At 38.6% G+C, this 21,793-nt stretch overlaps 1 protein-coding gene across 1 annotated transcript; it reads right to left on the reverse strand.

Moving 5' to 3' along the window:
• Nucleotides 1–10,319: 10,319 nt before the first annotated feature.
• LOC121431878 (cytochrome P450 2D17-like) lies at nucleotides 10,320–20,262 on the reverse strand. The gene is made up of 6 exons (XM_041629655.1): nucleotides 19,970–20,262; nucleotides 16,313–16,487; nucleotides 15,525–15,612; nucleotides 12,697–13,105; nucleotides 11,149–11,611; nucleotides 10,320–10,830 (listed from the first exon to the last, which is right to left on the reverse strand). Exons 1-6 carry the CDS (start codon nucleotides 20,168–20,170, stop codon nucleotides 10,652–10,654), a joined length of 1,515 nt encoding a protein of 504 aa, XP_041485589.1. The 5' UTR covers nucleotides 20,171–20,262; the 3' UTR covers nucleotides 10,320–10,651.
• Nucleotides 20,263–21,793: the final 1,531 nt, after the last annotated feature.

Consider the following 21,793-nt stretch of genomic DNA (forward strand, 5'->3'; position numbering starts at 1 on the left):
ACGAGCTTAATTTTTTTGTATAAAGTATATTTTGCAATTCTTCCCTTAATTCACCTTTTTCTTGTTTCCTTTCGGGGTCGGGCCGGCTTTTACGAGGCTGAAAATTACACATCATGGCTATGATACCTCTTTCTTACTTTTCTTTCTGTTTTTCATAGTTTCTATCAAGTTAAGAGTACGGGGAGACGTAGGGCAAGAATAGCACTCTGATAGTTTTCCATATCTAGCTTTCCAATTATTCAGAATTACAGTTCCATTTGATTATGCCTAATCAGTAAAAATACTAAGCTGCATAACGTAGCCAGGTACTATAGGCGTCACTCCTAACGACTCCTAAACTTTAAAATTTTGGTAAAAAAATAAGATTTGGAACACCTCATGAGCGGGATAAAGTGGACCACTGTTGGGGTAAAGTGGGGGTAAACTCAGTGGCGAAACAGGCGGGGGGGGGGCAGCTGCCCCCGGTGGCGGAATTCACCGTCCGGGAAAAAAAAACGGAATAGGAGAAAAGGGAGGGAGAAAGTAAGGGTAAAGGGGAAAAGGAAAGGGAAAGCGAAAAGTGAAAAGAAAAAAAAGAAAAATGTATTTTTTAATAAAAAGGAAGGAAAGCGGGAAAAGGAACGAAAGAACATTTGAGAATGAACAAATCATTCCGAAATAGGCCTATGTATGGGAAATGAATTAGAATATGACAAAATGGCAAACAATAGCGGGAAACGAAGGTAGAATTGAATTATATAGTCAAAAGCTAAATTGGAAAACAAAGAAGGGACAAGAAAAGAAAAACTCAATAACACGCGACCGGACTGCCGAGGATTGAAAATAAAGAGAAAGATGGACTGCATACAACATTGTGCTATAGCTTGCTAAATTTTATACAAATAGGCTACCGGGGCTCTGTTCCAGACCACACGCATTAGGGGCTCTTCATCTATAACCTTCAAATGGCTCTATAACGCCCCCTTGTAGGGACACTTCCTACATTAAGGTTTACGTTCAATCACTGGCGTACAGGCGCGGGGAGGGGGGGGGGGTGGGGTCTTGGTTCCACACCCAAGAGCAAATGAAAGAAATTATAGGCGACGACGTATAATTAAATGAATGGAAACAATGAAATGTGTTATTTGCTGAATTTAATGGAAAAATCTATCACATAATTAGAGTTTAATTTCAAGAGGCATTTTTTTTCCAGCTCGCATTGCTCGCTGGCGACTTTTTACATTTTTTTTCCACATTGCTATGTTTTGCCCCCCCCTCCCTCAAAATATTTGGTTCATTACGCAACTGGGTTGAATAAATGTGTTGTGTAAAAGCTATATTTTGTATATACCCGCGATTTGATTAAAAATAGCGGCAATCTGCGAGGTTTAAATGGCTTTGATATCAAGAACTTACGGGGCTCCGCCCCAGACCCCAACCACATAGCGCTGCCGTTTATGAGCATGGAATGGTGGGCCATGGCCTCTAAAAGTTCTACAACCAAGAAAAATAAGGAGGAAAGAAAAGCAAATGAAAAGTGTAGGATATGGTTCTATTTACTGAATATAATGTCAAAAAATATCTCAAAGTTAAATGCTGATGAAAAGGTGATTTTGTCTTGCTTGCTTTGCTCTCTCAGGACTTATATTTAGCAGCTTTTTAGGACAAGCGCCATAATGCGCCCCTCGTTTTGTTTTTTACTCTTCACGCTACTGCCGCAAAGAATCCTGTTCACAGTGGCGTATATAAAAAAAAGGAATGGGAAAGAGAGAAGGGTGAAATGTATTATTCTCTGGATATCATGCCAAAATCTATCATAAAATTGGATTTTAGTATTAAAAATGTCAAAATTTTTGCTCGCTCACTTCGCTCACTCACAAATTTAAGAAAAAAAGAAAAATTCTGCCCGATACGCAAAGCCTTCTCAAAATAAGAAAATCGTCGCCTCAGTACACCATTATTCCAGGGGGGGGGGGGGGCGTTACATGAAAGGACTTGTCGGACGTTTTATCCGACAAGTCCCATTTTATCCGACAGTTACCATAGGAACAGTGCCTCTGAGCCAATAAAAATCATGGAAAGATGTCAGATCTGGGGCCCGTTGCAGAAAGAGTTGCGTTTAAACACAAGTCAAAAAATCAATCGCAAGTCCGAAATGCACGCTGTTGATTGGTTGAAAATCAAGTTGCGCGTGATTTTTAGAAAATCGTACCATGATATGACCGGGATTTTTTTTTATAGTGTCCTTTGTGTATTTCAAAAAAATTCAGATCGCGCTTGTATTATCGGTTTAATTGCACAGCCCTTGAAATATCTCTTAGGTCAGTATACCTGGCAATTGAGCGTGTGCCCACTAAGTGACTCAAAAGTTTTGCTGGTGCCCCCTCAATGCCATGACATACGCCACTGATTTTAAGGGTCAAGTTGGGAACAAGTTAGATTCGGTGGTCTGGCTTGTAAATAAATCCAAGATGGCTTCCAAAAATGGAGTCTGAAATGGCTGTTATGACTTAAAGCGTCGGAGGGCTACTTCCATTGACGAATGGATATCATGCGCATCCATGGGGTTTCGAAAAGCGCCCGTAGTATTTTCCATGTTCTGAAAATTCACCCCTTAACAAGTATTGGTGTGTGAAACCTTACCCTTAACAAGTATTGGAAACCAAACGATACCTTGACACGCACTCCCTTAATTTGAACCCCTAAACAAGTACAGCGATAATTTAACAGCCCCCATCAATCACCTTTTCTAGTATATGCACATCAGAGAAGCAAACAATAAAGCGGACATAGTCCATTTCATAATTATCCGCCTGGGAGATATGATTTGGCATCTTAACTATGGTTTCAACGGTCAAATAATATATTGGGACAAGCTACAAGGACAGTCAGTGGTCTAATCTGTCCAGATGTCAAAGATTGCCCACCCCCGCGCCCCCCGGGGGGGGGGGTCAATGTATTGCTGTACACATGCACGCGTGACTAAAAAAGGGGTGTTTTTTCAGTTTTGGACGCGGTCCGCGCGTGGACTCGTTAAAACACCGATTTTCAAGAAAAAGGGTGGTTTTGAAAACCTGCATGGTCAATGGTCAATCGCGGGGTCAAACGTATTTAGGGTATGTTCCCCCCCAAGCTTTTTTTTAAAGACAAGCAAAACGTGTTTAGGGTATTTTTTTTCCAAGCTTTTTCCCCCGAGGTCATATTTTGGCGACAACTTGTTTAGGGGCCTTTGCACACAGAGAAAAACTCGTTTAGGGGGAGTTTGAAAATTCCTTGGTCACGCGTGTGTACAGCAATATATTTGACTGCCCCCCCCCCCTTGAAGATGGCTTCCAAAAACATGAAAAATGGAGTCTAAAATGTCTGGTGTTACTTGCAAATGAGTTTGTTCAATATCCGCCCGGGGAATATCATTTTGTGTCTGCAACGTGGTTTCAATGACCAGGGCGTACACTGGGACAAGCTACAAGGGCTGTCAGAGATCCAATTTGTACCAAAAATTGCTTCCGAAAATGGGGACTGAAATAAATATTGTTACTTGAAAAGTGACATAGTTCATTCAAATCAAACCTGGGAGATTTGATTTTGTTGTCTAAACTATTATGGTCTTCAAGTAATGCACTGAGACTAGGTATCCAATAATTTGTCTAAAAAAGGCTTTCAAAAATTGGGTCTAAAATGACTGTTGTTACTTCAAAAATGACATAGTTCATTGAAATTAAACCTGGGAGATTTGATTTTGTTGTCTAAACTATGGTTTAAAGGGTCAAGTAAGATATTGGGACAATTTGAATGGACAATAAGGTATCTTTATGTTTGTCCAAAATCCAAAATGGCTTTAAAAAATGGAATCTAAATGGCAGATGATACTTAAAACCTACCTAGTTTTTTGTAATTACGCCTGGAAATATGATGTTGTCAAAACTATGGTTCATAAGATTAAATGATAATGAAATACATTGGGACAAGTTACAAGGACAGGTAGTGGTCCGGTATACATCCAAATATCCAATGATGGCTTCAAAAAATTGAATTTAATTTTACCCCCTCGATCATGGAATATTCACCCCCCAAAAATGTATAGGGTGGATAATGAAAGAATCGCATACATTCGTAATTCCGAAGCTTCGTTATCCCGAAGGTTCGTATTTCCGAAGGTTTGTAATTCCGAAGGTTCGTGAGTCCGAAAACGAAATGAGGTTCGTAATTCCGACGATTCGATAGTCCGAAAACGAAATGAGGTTCGTAATTCCGAAGGTTCGTTAGTCCGAAAACGTAATGATTATCGAATGTTATTTCATTTTCGGACTAACGAACCTTCGGAACATCGAACCTTGTTTCCCTTTCGGATTATCGAACCTTCGGAATAACGCCACAAATGTTCGGAGTAACGAACCCTTTTACGTTTTCGGATTAACGAACTTCGAGGTATAGGCAATTTACGTGTTTCGGAATTACGAACCTTCGGAGTTACGAACCTTCGGAAATACGTAACCTGAAAGAATTACGTCCATTTTCAGTGAATGGCGGCCATCTCGGATGCGATCTTGAAAGTCACACTGCACTTTCCCGGATCAGGATTTTGGTAGAATTTTATTATGTTAATCCTGAGGACAAATAACAGTTCAAAAAAGTTTTGTTACAATTTGTTTGGGGTCAACCCATACATTGATTCGATTATTAGTAAAGTTCTGATCAGAGTTCAACGAAATGATATAATTTTTCCAACAAAGTCAGTATGGATTTGGGAAGGGGAACTTCACATCTTCTACAATATTATTTGTTTAGAGCATAAGTGAATCATTCAACCAAAATCACCAATTAGTTGAGCTGGTTGACCATAAATGTACTTGAATGAAAACTCTCATAATGTAACTTTTTTTCATTGTAGTGGTTCACTGAATATTTATCCAATAGACAGCTGTATGTAAACAGCATGTGACATATTTATACGGGGCAAATTGCCATTTTAGAAACGATAGAAGTTAATTCCTGTGTTATTTGAGGTAATATCTCTATTTTATATACACCCTCTCCCTCCCTCTTTCCCCACCTCCCCTTCTCTCTCTCGATCTCTCGTTGTTAGTCAGATTTTCTGGGAAGAATTTGGCGAACTTCATAGTCAGATAAAAACAAAACAAGTATATAAACTTTTATTTCCTATATTTGGTAACAAAGTAAATGTATAGAAAGTTTTGTGAAAATGATATGAATTTACTTTTAATTAATATGTAACGTCTTCAAAGATAGGATACAGTAATGATATTAGGCCTATATAACGCACTTATATAGATGAGAGTGGACAGTGATGACTTATCACGCTCGTTTCGATTCTACGTAGATCAAAACTGTTATAGATTGGCGAAAAGCAGGGCGCTACATAGTAAACTAGATTCAAAATACGTGATTTAATTTTCATCAATCAGACAGCAACATTCTACGTATGTGGAATATATAATACATTAAGTAGTGATTCAAGAACAGAAAAATACAGTACAACGAAATATACGTCACATCCTTCAAACAATTAGGGTTAACGGCTATATATAGCAATTAATATATACCAATTAATAAATCGTGTAAATTTAATATGACAAAATGCTATCGAACTTCAAACATTGAATTTTTGGAATATGCTATTTAACTGACCCTATTTGATATTTCGATAGCATCAGATTTATATGATACCATGCATGCACAATGCAAAGTCCAAGTAAATATTCGAAATAAAAAATATACTACAGACTGTCAGGTGCGTATGAAAAGTTTACACTTTTCATACGCACCTAATAATATCTATTTAACTAAATACCAATACTTTCCCGAATCTTTGTTCAAACTTAATTGCTACCAGTCCTCTTACAGCGATGACTATCAATAAACATTGCTGCTCGTGTGTGTATCACATACTTTATAATAGTTCATGAATATAAGTTACGCAAGAATTGAAAATTAGGCGTAAATCATTAAAAGGATGGTGCTGGTTGGAAATATATTTCTATCTTAATAGAGTAAAATTCACAAAGCAATTTGCTTAAAATTTGATCAAAATCGGATAACAAATAATAAAGTTATTGAATTTAACTATTTGCATTATTCCGGAGAAACAGTTCTAGGCATGTCTTTATGACTATTCATTAGATGGGCTGATGATGTCATATCCCCACTTTCTTTTGTATTTTATTATATTATAAAATTGGGCTTATTCAAAAATTTCCTACCGAGAACTAAAACAATTGGACAACTGATTACGGGCATTAGTTACTTATTGCCGCAACTTATTTCATCATAATGGAGACACATCATTTACACATGTATGAAAAAATGAAACATTTATGATTTCATGTAATAACATAAGAAAAAGAAAAGTGGGGATGTGACATCGTCAGCCCACCTAATAAATATGCATGACGATGTGCATATAACTGTTTTCACAAAATATTGATAAACTTTAAAATTCAATAACTTCGTTATTCGTTTTCCGACTTTGATGATATTTTCAGCATTTTGCTCTGTGAGTTTTACTCTATTTATTTAGATATAAATATTATCAACCCGGATCATCCCTTTAATAGTCTGTAACCATAGTAAAAACAGGAAGACAGAGCCAATGAATATCATAATTCATAAGTATAAATGTATGTTGCCAATTTCTGAAAACGCGAATTATTCACGACGAAATTCACGACGTCGCCAATTTGAATATTGACGACGAAATTCACGACGTCGTGAATTTCGTCGTGAATTTGTTTTGCTTAATTGCCTGGGCGGTATGTGGGTTGAAACCGATTCGCCTGCTGCTAATTCGTCCACTCACAACAGGGTCTACATTCATTTAGTATAATGCAAATCTGTCCATTAACTTTTCGCCTAACAACCATGGTCCAATAATAACCATTTGGTCCAGTCATCACTTCGTCTTATCACCAGTTCGTCTTTGACCTTTTCGTCTCATAACTAGTTGGTCTAATATCAATTTTGTTTTCCTTAATTTCGCCCAATTAACACTTAGTTCAATTAGACCAAATGGCACATGGAATAAATGGCAATTAGACCAACTTGGTTATTAGACGAAATGGCAAGCAGTTAGACCATGTGGATAGTGGACGAACTTATGGTAGACCAAATGATAGCAGACGAGTTGGCATTAGACCAATTGAAAGTAATCCATTGAAACGACAGAATCCATATGCATAGGCGGGATCCAGGGGGGGGGGGTCGAGGGGCCCGTCTCGACCCCCCCCCCCTATTGGCGGAGCAATAAAACATGAAAAAGGGAAGAAAGAAATAAAAAAAGAGGGAAAAGAGAGGAGAAAAGGAAGAGGAGGAAGACGAGTGAAAAAAAACAAGATGAGGGGAAAACATGGAAATAAAAAGAATCGTTCATGTCACTTTATCAAATTTTCGCTCGCGCTCGCATTGCCTATATAGGTATTCCAGGGGCGGATTCAGCCTATTGTGTTTGCATAGGCCTCCATGGATTGGCATAATTATAATCATTGTCATCATTTTCCAGTTGCAGACTTTTCCCTGGGTCAGCACATTCCATCCCCTACCCTATCTAATATGTTCCCATGGTTACCCCTCACCAGAGAGAGTTATACCTGGACCCTGCGTGGTACCACATGTTTTATTATGTATGAATAAAGCACTTGTTTCTTGACCAGCAGAGAGAGAACAGTCATGTGTGTATAGACCAATTTCACGGCCGGTTTATGTATTTGGCCCTCTATCGGCGACGCCATTGCTGCGGTGGGCAAGTGCGCTGACCGCGATTGGCTCTGTGTACAAATTCAATGAAAGATTACAGATAAGCTCTGATATTGTGTCATTAACTTCATCATAAATTAATAAAATAAAGCACGGACACCTGGGTAGACGATGTAAGACAATGGCCATATCTGACCGATGAAGGTATGATGAATTTTTACACTTTGGCTACTTTTCCCCCTTAGTTTTGTCAGTAAAAGTGAGTTGATGATGACCAAGAATCGCTGTTGGTTTTCATCAGGGAGCTCACTTCTTGTTGCTAGTAAATTGTGTTAGAGTAGCGGGAGAGTGAACGAGACATAGAGTGAGAGAGAGAGAGAGGGGAGAGAGAGTATGTGTGAGAGGAGGGGGATAGTGAGAGGGGAATAGTGAGAAGGGGGGGGGGGTAGTGAGAGAGAGAGAGAGAGAGAGAGGGGGGGGGGGGCTAGCGAGAGAGTGTGTGAGAGAGGGAGAGAGAGGGATAGTGTAATACAGAGAAGGGGATAGTGAGAGGGAGAGAGAGAGAGGGATAGTGTGAGATAGAGAGGGAGAGAGAGAGAGAGAGACTGATATTTCCATCTAAGCATGATCAAATAAATCCCCCCCCACAAAAAAACCACCACCACCACATTTTATGCAGGCCTATAAGTATCCAAAAGGAGGGGGCAAGGCAAGAGAATAAAACAGAGAGGAAGGAGAAAGAAGGAAGGGGAAGAGAGGGCCAGGGCCCTGTTTCATAAAAAGTTGTTATGATAGCAACTCCTGCTGGAATGTTAACTACCATGGTAACAGTGAGAATGCCCATTTCATAAAAAAAGTTATGATAGCAACTCTTGCTGGAATGGCAACTTTTATTATAAAAGCCAATCAGGAAGCAGAATTCTCACTTTTGCCATGGTAGTTACCATTCCAGCAGGAGTTGATGTTTTTTATCCACTGGCGACGCATTCCTTAATCACGGCCTGGAAACCTATGCAGGGTGTACGGCTTCATACACAAACATGCCTTCTGAGTCCAAGGCGAGTGAATTTCACATTCACTTTGCTTCCAATCCTGAAGCTTTCTCCAATTGTTGTGGCAATTGAACACAGCACAGCTGCGACCTGAACTTCTCCGATTAATGCTCATTGTGAATCTTACAAGAAATCTGCTCAATTTGTCCAAAATAAAAAAAAATCGAACGAATGTACCAAATACCCTATTGACTTGTGTACTATAAAAGTTGATTCGCCCACCGCAGCATGGCGACCAGTCTGCTGCCCTCTCACGTTGTGAAATTGGTCTATAGTGTGCTATGCTACAGTGTTATAGTAATGAACGCAAAACAGCCTTCGCCAATAGGGGGGGGGGGGGGGGACATTTTTCAGTCATATTTTCCCCAATCGGCCACTTGAAGATGATTTTTGGTTTCTGTGAAGAGGGAGTCTTCTTAGCATTATTCTTATAAATCAACATAAATATATAATATCATACTCCTTATTCATAATTTTTGGGAAATCTTATGTATTCTTTCCCTAAAATTTTAACATTCTTTGCAATGTTTGTTTTCCTAAAAAAGATGTGCATGCAAATAAATAAATTACTACGAACGCGAAGCGCGAGCAGAAATGAACTGGTGGAAATTAAAGGTACCTGTTAAAGACTGTATGCAGTTAGTCATGAAGACGTTATATATTTTAAAAATTAAATAATGCGAGCGCGATGCGCGAGCTGGATTTTTTTACATTTTTACCTAATGCATGAAAATTCTAAGGACTTTTTGTAACTTAAACAAAATAGGTATATAATAAACAATTGATGTGAGCGCGAAGCGCGAGCTAAAAACTTTTGACATTTCTACATAAAGAAGGGAAATTTTTAATCAATTTTTGTAATCGTAAACAGGATAGCTATGTAACTAAACAATTGATGCCAGCGAAGCGCGAGCGGAAAATTTATATAGTGACATGAAAGATTCTTTTTATTTCCATGTCTTCCCTCATCTGATTTTATTCACTCGTCTCCTCTTCCTTTTCTCTATTTTCTTTTCCCTCTTTTTTTTCTTTCTTTCCTTTTTTGCTCCGCCAATGGGGGGGGGGGGCCTCGTCGACCCCCCTCCCACCTGAATCCGCCTATGCATATGGATAGCAGTGGACATCGTTCTGTCATTTAAATGGTTTATTTTCAAGTGGTCTAATGCCAAGTGTTAATTGGGCGAAATTAAGGAATATAAAATTGATATTAGACCAACTAGTTATGAGACGAAATGGTCAAAGACGAACTGGTGATAAGACGAAGTGATGACTGGACCAAATGGTTATTGGACCATGGTTTAAGGCGAAATGTTAATGGACATGCAGACTTGCATTATACTAAATGAATGTAGACCCTGAGTGGACGAATTAGCAGCAGGCGAATTGGTTTCAACCCGCATACCGCCCAAGCAAGCAAAACAAATTCACGACGAAATTGGCGACGAAATTCACGACGTCGTGAATAATTCGCGACGAAATTCACGATGTCGCGAATTTCGTCGTGAATATTCAAATTGACGACGAAATTCACGGCGAAATTGGCGACGTCGTGAATTTCGTAGCCAATTTCGTCGTGAATATTCGCGATTTGGTCTATATGCGATGTCCCTTCAGGGCCACCATAGTGAACACACTATGAACAAACTGTGAACAGTGTGATCTTCCCAATATACATTGATGGTAAAAAAGACTGTGGGGTTAAAAAGAGACACAAACTCAAACCACCCCAAAATAATATATGTTAAATAAATAACGAATAAAATAATAAAAATTACGGACGAAAATGAATAAATTACAAAATAGACAATAAAAAGAAAAAAAGTATAATGAAATGGAAAATATTGAAAAAATTGTATAAAAATGTATAACGCAGATCATGGAACTACATTGCCCACAATAATTGCCACACTCTATACTATTTTCTTAGCATGAATCTTGAAAGGATCTGGTCGATTGGTAAAACTGTGGTCGCAAGAAAGATCTCTAGGGACACCTTCCGCGAGAGAGATGGTAAATCGCTGCAAGATACAGGTGATAATGAAAAAGAGCTCAATCCGTGCCAACTGCTCTCCGGGACACACCCGTCGACCTAAGAATAGAAATTAAAAAAAAATGTTGATAAGTGGAAATCAGATAATACAGAAAGAAAACTGAAAGGTTAATTAAAAAATATGTGCCTCCAAGTGTATACATTCAATAAAACACCCCTCAACCGATCGGTTAACCATTCATTATGGACAAAGTGTACCAGGAGCATTAACTAGTAAAAGAGCCGAACAGTTAAATTGCAGAAAGATGGCAAATGTTATTGTATTGGCTGTTGCCACAAGAATCAACGACATAGGGCAGGGCAATACAGAATAGATTATAATTGCCTGTTTTTTAGCAGTAACAAGCTTTTGTTTACCTGTTCCAAAATAGATCGGTTCGCGTTTCCTATCATACTCCCCATCCTCGTCCAGGAAGCGATCCGGTCTAAACTCAAGCGGCTCCTCCCAGAGGGAAGGACTCATGAAGAGATGAGACATATTCACCGAAACCACGGTACCCTTCGGAATGTCGTACCCGCCAACCTTGGCATCATTTTCGGCAACGTGGGCGAGCTGGACGTCGAATGACGGTCGGAAACGAATGCACTCTGTAATGGTTGCCATGGTGACAGGCAGCTTGTGACGGTCGGAGAAACGTGGCCGACGTTCCTGGCCAATGACGTCGAGGATCTCTCGACGAACCCGACGTTGCTCTTCTGGGTAGCTAGCCAAGGTATGGAGGGCCCAGGAGATAATAGTGGACGCCGTCTCCAGCCCTCCAAGAAATAGATCGAATGAACACGCCAAGAGGTTGGTTTCATTGAACGAGCCTTTGTTATTCTAGGACAAATAATAATCATAAAAAACAATAAGAAAGATAGAAATAACCGTCTTTTCCTGGGATTCAATAAAAGATCTGATATTATATATACCATCCTAATTTAAAGTAGCGCCAATGTAGCTCAGCAAAACAACATATGGTACAGAGACTAAAGATTATACGAAAGATAGCTGTTCGTGAGTAAGCAATGGGATGACATTATACTCATGATAGTAGTTTGTCGCAAAAGCAATTGGTTCCAATTAAATTTTCTTGCATAACAGGATTTTAGGCATATTGAGGAGTAGGTTGAATTATTGGTTTTTTTTGGTGGGCATGGTTACACCGAATCGATTTTCATGATAATCAATTTTGGTGGTACTCTCTTTAGCACCTCAAATCTTCAGATAATTGAGGCCGTCCCTTTTCCACAGGGGGCGTAGGTGGGGTGGGGGTTGTACGCAGGCACCCTCCCGCTGAGGTAGAGGAGTTCCGACACTGGCAAGCAAAACGAAATGTGTACCCCTTCTTCTGCTTTCAAAAACTGATTTTCTAAACTTTAGTTGACCCCCAAGATGTGCAACTCCCCATGCTCAAACCAGCCTCCGCCCTTGGTCCTACTCTCAATCTTTAAATAATTATGTGTTTCACAATAAAAAAACTCAAATTGGCACATCGTAATAGTAATAATTATAAGTAAATTCATGCATTCCATCTACCCACCCCTTGGGGTGGATTTCACCTCCGAATAGTTACCGTGTTTACATCTTTTATTTCCAGGAGTAAAATCTGAATCGCGCATTAGCACGGCGTTAGCATGTATCATCACGGATTTCGCGGTACAAACACGGAGGGTGCCGTTCTATCTACGGTTAATGGCGTTTTGAACATGATGGGTCCCTCTCAACCCGCCAAGACCGCCACGAAAAACTATATATTTCTCCCTTTTTTGCAGTTCCCCGTCTCGTGGTTGTCAGATGAGTGACGGATGAATAGGGTTTAAATGCGATGGTAACGTTGTCTTTGGCGGAGCATGAATAATTGCTGAACTATACCATGAGCCACCATCTAAACCGGTGATGCGGGATCGCCCCTGTACACTCACCTCTGTCTTCATGTTTGCCATTACTTGCATATAGCTGTCAATAAAATCCCTGGGCTCCTGGTTCGGGTTGAAATCCACCTTATGGTCTTCAATATTTTTCCTAATGAAATCCAACATTCCATCCCATTCTTTCGTCAGTTGCCGAAGCGCTGGTGTCGGAAGCGCAGAGAGTATCGGTACGGAAGATAGAAGGCCCGCCGGCCCAAGCAAATCAAACACACGGTTGGCGTGCGCCATGAGGCGATTGAAGTCCACGTCGTCGTACTCGTAGGTGACTCCGGTGATGATTTTCGCAATGATGTTGCTAATAGACGTCTGGACCATCGAATTTGGGTCGAAGCCAGTTCCGTTCTTCTTTTCTACCTCGGCTAGCAGACAAACTACCTGTGCTCCAACGATTTCTTCTAACCTATTGAAGAAATTTGGAACAATAGACCACTGTATGGACATTTGAAGATAAGTCGAAACATAAGATGAAAAAGTTAATTGGAATTTTTTTACTATAATAAAAATTTCCAATTTTGTATGATTAAAAGTACTTTGTGTTAATTTTACAGTTTTATCGCGCTTTCCAATTCTTTTATTAAAGTAGAAATATATTGAAAATCGTAAAACTGGAGAATCATATATCACAATAAAGGAGAAAATAAGGAGAACACGATGGTGTACATCATTTATCATAGAGACGGATGAAACTCAGTTAATTGATAGTTTAAAGTTCTCTCTCTGAATGCTTCAAACACGCAGAATTACGTCCGCGAAATTGGGGATTTTTTATGACGTCACTGTCTGTACGAGAGGCGTGATTGGCTCTCCCACGTGAAGCTCCACTTGCATGCAAAACCTGTTGCAAGGGTACATTTTCTCCACATTGTCACTGACTACTTCGATCCCGAAATGATCGAAAGAAAACCCAGAATTTTATCTAGATTTGGATTTTCAAATTGATGATTTTGAGATGAAGAGATGATGAAGTGAAACAACACAGTGACGTAGTTGGAGGTAAATTGGGGGAATTACGCCGATGATGATGATGATGAAAATTCAACTTGCAACACAATCACAAGTCATGTACATACCGATTCGCTACCAATTCATGCTGCTGGAAGTGCTAGCTACACCGCGCGGGCCAAATTGAATTCATGCTGAACATGAATAACCACATAGTCCAGACAGTCTATCATAAGAAGGAAAATGATGTAACTGTACTTACAAACATGTGAATAATCCGAACCTGAAGGCAAATCAACTCAACGAATAGTACCAGACGATATGGCATATACACTGACGATAAACTTCATGTGACTGGATAGATTGTCACTCGTTCTGTTAGATGTAACTTTTATCTCATTAATTTGACAAAATTACGAAACTCGGGGAATTATTATTCTATATAAAAATATAGTAACATCTCTTATCATTTTTTGAATTATGATAAAACCTGTTTGGAAGGAAAACGTTGGGGTAAATTAAAATTAGATGTAAAAGATCATCCCATCATGCGTAGCATTATGTGATCGTAAACAAACCATCACAACAACACATGCCGTATTGTTTGCTCGCCTTGGCTGAGACTGAGAGAATAGATCTATGCACGTGTTGCACAGCTCTCAATCAGCAAGGAAGGAATACGTGCATGTTTGCGATGGTTTGTTTGCAATGACATACAAGCTACGCATGTTGGGGGGGGGGATTTAAAAGTAATTTTAGTTTATCTCAACGTTTTCCTTCAAAAGAGGTTTTATCGTAATACAAAAAATAATAAGAGATGTTACTATATTTTTATATATATAAATAATTCCCCGAGTTTCGTAATTTTGTCAAATTAATGAGTTACAAATTACATCTAACAGAACGAGTGACAATCTATCCCAGCCACATGAAGTTTATGGTCGGTGCATATCGTCTGCTGCTATTCGTTGAGTTGATTTGCTTTCAGGTTAATTCGGATTATTCACTTGTTTGTAAGTACAGTTACATCATTATTTTCCTTGTTATGATAGACTCTCTCTGATGTGGTTATTCATTTTCATGGATTTAATTTGGCCCGCGCGGTGTACGTATAGCTACCAATTGTAGCAGCAGCTGCATGAGTTGGTAGCGAATCGGCATGTACATGACTTTACTTGTGATCGTCAGGCAAGTTGAATTTTCATCATAATCATCGGCATTGTTCCCCCATTATTTACCTCCAACTACCTCACTGTGTTGTTCACTTCATCATCATTCTCTTCATCTTTAAAATCATCAATTTGAAAATCCAAATCTAGATAAAATTCTGGGTTTTCTTTCATTTCGTGATAGAAGTATTCAGTGACAGTGTGGAGAAAACGTACCCACGCAACAGGTTTTGCATGCAAGTGGAGCTTCACGTGGGAGAGCCAATCACGCCTCTCGTACAGACAGTGACGTCATCAAATTCCAGTCAATTCAGAGGCCGATGCGAGGCATATTTCGGAGGGGCATTTTAGCGTTTTTTAATCGGCGATTTTCACCTTTTTGTATTATTTTCGGTATTTTTGAATGACCCACTGATGATCCCCACATCATTACCTTTCCATTGATATATAATAAGACCACATTCATAATCAATATATTTCTCCTTTAAACGTGTATGTTCATTGCATTTTATAAATTCTTCAAGTAAGCCAAGTCAAAATTATGGGGAGGGGGTTGATAAAATTGATATATTAGTCCCCCAATATGTCCAAGAGGGACGACGACCCCCTGCCCCAAGGATCGACGCCGGCCTGGTCACTATCGTCGTCGTCATTGTCTTCTTTAAGTAATCTACTTTACAAAATGATTTTGAAAGCGTTATTTCTTACCCAATCCCTTTAGAATCCGACCTTTTGAAGACTGAGAGAAAGAATCGACGCTGCTCCTTCCATACCTGACCACTACAGAAGGCAATACCTACATAAAATTTTAATCGTTGGATATAATTGTCATAACACGATGAAACAGAAGTTAATCAATGATTGGTTGAGAGCTTACACGTGACCAAGCCTTTTTGTCTAACAGTGAGCTTCCTGATCAGCGAGCTTGGTTCTAGACTAGAAAAATTGGGGGGGGGGGGGCCTTCTGGGGGCTTGAGATATTTCTGACGTTTGTTATTCAATACAATGGAAATGCATATAGTCCAGGAAAAATAACATATTTTGGGGGTCAACCTCAAACTAATAGCAATGATTTTTTGTTCTTCACCGCAATGCATTTAAAATAGTCCCCAAAATGACATAACAAAAGTCCAGAAAAATCCCTGTGGTGGAGATCGAGTTGTCTAATTTTTATAAATCCATTATGGCTGCCATCGTGACAATTTTACATGTTATTGGTAGTATATAGTAGTACACACACTGGTCCGTTTATATCACTTATATAAACAATGATTAAAGCATTCAATATTCATCGGTGTGATATCTTGTCATTAACTTCATTTTAGAATTGGGATCTACGTCAGCGACCTCGAAATATCAGACTCTTGATGTTTTGTGTCATAGTTCCTGATGAACATGATATATGACAAGTATAAATGACAAGCTATTGACAACTTAGAAATGAGTGGCATAGATGGGGGGGGGGGGGGTGGGGGTGGCGATGGTTATCACTATACCTGCATTCTCGGTTCCTGCTAGCTCTTTTATAATTCCCACCGGCATTCGACCCATGACATCCATCGATCCCATGACATCGTGGGCCATTTGTTCATTGTTCAATAAGACAAATCGGGTGTTCAGAAGCTTGAAGGAAATCACATCTCCAAATTTTCTTGTCCAGTCATTCAGCACCTATATGCAATTTAGTTCATGACAACAACAACAAAAAAAAAACAATAAGCCTTTCCCTTTTTTAGACCTTGCTGGAGAGCCCCCCCCCAACAAAAAATATTAATAATATCGTCTCTCATGACATATCTACAAATCAGAAGGGGGGGGGGGAGGGGCGGGGTCAGAAGCGGATTCAGATCCAAAAGGGACATATTTTTTGTTATTTTTTTCATGCATAACAAATCAATATAATATATTCAGAAAAAACATCATATTACACAATTTTGACGTCTTTTTTTCGTTTCGGTTTCTCATTGTTTTTCTTCTTGCTGGTGGAAATTTCGAGGATTCAGGTGCCCAACCCCTTCCCTCTAATACTAAATGGAAAAGCGCAAATATGAGAATAGCGATATGCACTGGCGTAAATCTGGTCTGAGCAGGAGAGGGGGGGGGATGATAGCATTATAGCAATATATTGACCTGAAAATTCAAAATTTGGGGACACCCCCATACCAAGGGCTATGAATACGGGGGTATAACCGTGTACATAATGCTACATATTTCATTTCAAGGCCTTGTTTTAATTAAATTCAATTTAATTAAAAATGGTCTTTGTTGATGAACAAACATGTTAATAACATTCCCACATGAAAAAAAAACAGCCGGACCAATTTCATGTTTACAAGTTGGTGTTGGTCCAATAAAATACATAATAGTAAAAACATGGCAAAATGCATTAAAAAGGCTATACACGTAAACAGCTAATGCAATTTCAGATTAAGTATAAAAGGCAATGAATAAATGTAACATTTTATCGATGGCTATATTGTAATGGATTTGTTGTAATATAAAGTAATGAATTAGAGCTAATGGGTCAGATGCATAAAAAGTAACAATTGCTTTTGCTAGGCTTTTGCTTGATTCTGTATGCATAAAACTGAGCAAGCAAATATATATATGTATACATATGTAAGGTTCAAACCAATATACTTTTCTGTAGTCAAGGAGCCAAACAAAAACAAAGTCAAACAGGTTTTATAGGATGACTGGGGATATATATTCAAGGCTATAAAGATACAAGGCTATAAATATAAAGGTAACAAAATGTAATATCACAACTTAGACAGAATCAGAAAGCAATCTCAAATTATGTATTAAATAACATAAAATAAAAATAGATCGGTCAGTATCCACAAGGAGAACCAAACAGAATAAAAGGAAGCAGTTTGAGATTTTTTGTCCGGTACGGAGATAACGGTAGCGAAAGAAGTGTAGAATCTCTCCTAAATAAATGTCTCAATCGATCAGGATGATACTCCAACAAGGGATCCAAAATTAATAAAAATACTCCGGATAGCGTCTCTTATACAGTGTCGACCAAAACGAATGTGCACGATCAAAAAAATATATATCAGGTAAGCGTCTTACAAGGTATTTTGATTCCAAAATAATTCCACAAATAGGCTTTAAAAAATACTCACAATCTGCATAGCGTTTATCAGTGATGTCTTGAAAGGGGTTCCGATTCCAATTATTGGCTTAAAAAATACAAGCTGGATAGCGTTCAAATCAAGATGCTTTGATTCCAATACCAATGTTTGGGTGCAGAGGGGCAAAAAGGTTGTGTATTATGTCTGCTTCCAAGGTAAACTCCAAGATAAAAAATATGCTCAAAATTCTCAATATACGGTTTGTCACAAAACTAAATATTCCACAACTGCCACAATGTGTTCTCTTCTTCTTCACATCCAATCCAACTCTGTCCAATCCTTTTCAAAGCAAAAAAATGTCTCCTGTTCCATTCATGTGGCAGCTCTCTATGCCACGTCATAAGTCCTGTTCTCTCTTTTCTACAAAATCCTGACCATTTAGTGTTTCCCTAATTCTACTGCCATACAAAACTAAATTAATAAACTATGCACAACAAAATTTCTCAGTCTGAACAGATCTACACTATCCTACACTGACATTCCATAGACTTTCTGACCATGAGCTTATACTGAGACTAAACTAATTCTATTCTACTATAAACTATGCTGACTCAAATGGGAACACTGCTCAGTGACCGTCTGGGTCAACCACCCTGCCCATAAACCTGTTAACACTAAACATACACACATTCAAGGATAATGTAGAGGGGGAAAGAGAAAGGGAGTGGGGTGAGAGTGTTGCCTACACAAAATATTCTAATCATTATGGAAATGCCTATACTTTACATATATACATATATATATATATATATATATATATATATATAGAAAAAATAAAAGAAGTTCCTGCAGCAGAGTCTCGAGAACACCTGTAATCTTACCGATTTGCGTAATCTTACAAGAAATTGGTATTTGGAGTATGGAATCTTACAAATTTCCTTGAATAAAAAATCCTTTTCCCCTTTTTAAACAGGAATTTTTCTGTTAAATTACAGAAAAATTCCTGTTTTATGAATTTACAGAATGATTCTGTTATTGCTTTCTGCAAAATCTTCTGTTTATTTTCTGTAAAATCACGTTTTTTTAACAGTGTATATATATCAACCTCCAGCGCATACATTCGTAATTCCGAAGCTTCGTTATTCCCAAGGTTCGGATATTCCGAAGGTTCGTTATTCCGAAGGTTTGTAAGTCCGAAAACGAAATGAGGTTCGTAATTCCGAAGGTTCGTTAGTACGAAAACGTAATGATTAACGAACCTTATTTCGTTTTCGGACTAACGAATCTTCGGAACAACGAACCTTATTTCGTTTTCGGATTAACGAACCTTCGGAACAACGAACCTTATTTCGTTTTCGGACTAAAGAACCTTCGGAACATCGAACCTTATTTCGTTTTATCTAACCTTCGGAATAACGAACCTTCGGAATAACGCCACAAATGTTCGGATTAACGAACCCTATTACGTTTTCGGATTAACGAACATCGAGGTATAGGCAATTTACGTGTTTCCTCATTTTTATGCATACAGAATCGACATCGCATCTCTCTATTGTGGTCGAGCTTCTCGTCTGATACTGTCAGGTCCTATTTGAGGTAGAAGATGATACAGTTTAGACATAAATTCGCAAACGCAAGACACCGTCTATCTTCGAGAGACATCACTTTTGACCGGAGTAAAGCATGCATGCTTGTATGACGAATATGCTGCCCCAAGAATGATTCTAAGACCCCGATCTTAAACTTTTGATTAATTAAACAAAATATATATTCTGTCTTGAAAAGCGGGGGATGATTGTACATATCCCCCACCCACTCAGAAAGGTTGGGAACGTATCTCCCGCCTCCCCGCGTGCAGTACTTCCTGCAGATTACCAGATATAAATCGAGGCCAATTCTTTTAATTATCAAATTAAAGATGAAACAGTCTTATGAAGTGGCAAAAAAAGTCGAATGGGCTTAAAGTTCAAGAAGGCTTATACAGTGCAAAGTACGAAATCAATTGCAAAGTCCTTGCAAGTACATGCTCAAAATCAAAGCAGTATGTATAGCATGTTGACGTAGCAGGCCTACCTCATACTGTGGCCGTTTCGTAAGAATCAAACTGAACAAGCTCCCAAAGAGGGGTAATCCAGTAGGGCCCGGTGGGTAGTTATACTTCTTCCCCTGCCTTCTTTGGTAGATAATATACACCAGCAAAGAAGCAAGGGTGACTACAAGTACGTAGTTGTTGATGTAGGATCCAGTGTCCCCGTACAACTTCTTCTCCTCCATTTTACCTGTCAACTTCGTCTAATAATTGGGGCAGACAGTGAAAATACCATAGAGCTATTGTAGTACTCGTCCATAAATATTTGCATATGTCCGTCCCAAGCGTGTTTGATATGGGTAATTCAAAGCCAAGGGCATACATTTCGGGAAGCAGGGACTCCCGCTTAGGATTAAGGTTTCGGTATTCGCCCTGTTGACCCCTGTTGACTTTCTGTTCTTTAGCTATCAGCTAGCTGGTGCAACCAGGGACGTGAGAGGACACGTCCCTGGTACAACCGAACGGAATGGGTTGTTCACACCACCACTCTTCTTGATGCGTTATCATTGAACTTATTGGTTCAATTCATAACAAGCAGTTGTGCTTCCTTTGACCCCCTCCAAATTCAGAATATCTTTTATTTTGTCAATGATTTGTATATATAATTTTTGATTGTGGAAATAAAGTTTAGTTTGAATTTCGAATGTATTATAGGCATTTCATAAAGACATTTGTGGAAATACTTTTGAATTTGAATGTCGAATGTATTAGGCAGTTCATAAAGACATTCTTAATTGTGGAAATAAAGTTTAATTTGAATTTTGAATGTATTATAGGTATTTCATGAAGACATTTGCCTGTGATTTTCACCGACTTAATTACCCCAATCAATTCAGGTACAAGGATTTCAGTAGGCTATAAAATTAACAGACACAACTCATTAAACGCTTACTAGATCATGGATTTTTAATAAAAGTTTTTAAAAGGGTAGAAATATAAAATAGGTTATACCATTAGCTTTACCCCCTTCTCTTACCTAAAATTTTAACAAATGTGTTAAAGCGAAAAACTATCATTAGTACGTCCTTTCTTTCTTGCTTAAGGCATTTTATTCATAAATCCATCCAATTAATTATTCATTCATTTGTTTTTTGTTGTCTCACCTGCAAAGGAGAGTGAGACTATAGGCGCCGCTTTTCCGACGGCGGCGGCGTCAACATCAAGTCTTAACCGAAGAATAAGTTTATGAAATGACAGAATAAATCAGAAAGTATATGAACCTAGTTCATGAAACTTGGCCATAAGGATAATCAAGTATTACTAAACATCCTGTGCGAGTTGCAAGCCACATGACCAAGATCAAACGTATTTAGGGTCAATGAACTTTGACCAAGTTGGGGGCATTTGTTTAATTATCATCACAACTTTGAAAGTTTATGGATCAGCTAGATTCATATAACTTGGACATATATATGAGCAATCAAGTATCACTGAACATTCTGAGCGAGCTTCAGGTCACATGACCAAGGTCAAAGGTCATTTAAAGTCAATGAACTTTTGACATTTGGGTGTGTTTGTTGAATAAACATCATAACTCTGAAAGAGTATAGATCTATTTCATAAAACTGGGACATAGGAGTAATCAAGTATCACTGAACATCTCGTGCGAGTTTCAGGTCACATGACCAAAGTCGAAGGTCATTTAAGGTCAATGAATTTTGACCATGTTGGAGGTAATTATAAAATTTATGAAATGTGGACATAGGGGTAATCAAGTATCACTGACAAGTCTTAGGTCACATGATCAAGGTCAAATATCATTTAGGGTCTATAAACGTACACTGTAAAAACTGTAGTGTTAAAACTGA

This window comes from Lytechinus variegatus, chromosome 18 (genome assembly GCF_018143015.1).
Source record: "Lytechinus variegatus isolate NC3 chromosome 18, Lvar_3.0, whole genome shotgun sequence".
In the NCBI taxonomy this organism is placed as follows: Eukaryota; Metazoa; Echinodermata; class Echinoidea; order Temnopleuroida; family Toxopneustidae; genus Lytechinus; species Lytechinus variegatus.

Bases quoted from the DNA above. Each gene is read 5' to 3' on its own strand.
- LOC121431878 (XM_041629655.1), bottom strand. From the start codon at position 20,170: ATGGAGGAGAAGAAGTTGTACGGGGACACTGGATCCTACATCAACAAC. The intron at 13,106-15,524 runs GTAAGAAATAAC...TTTCTTCAATAG, and splicing joins TCGGATTCTAAAGGGATTGG to GTTAGAAGAAATCGTTGGAG. The intron at 11,612-12,696 runs GTGAGTGTACAG...TATTTGTCCTAG, and splicing joins TGGCAAACATGAAGACAGAG to AATAACAAAGGCTCGTTCAA.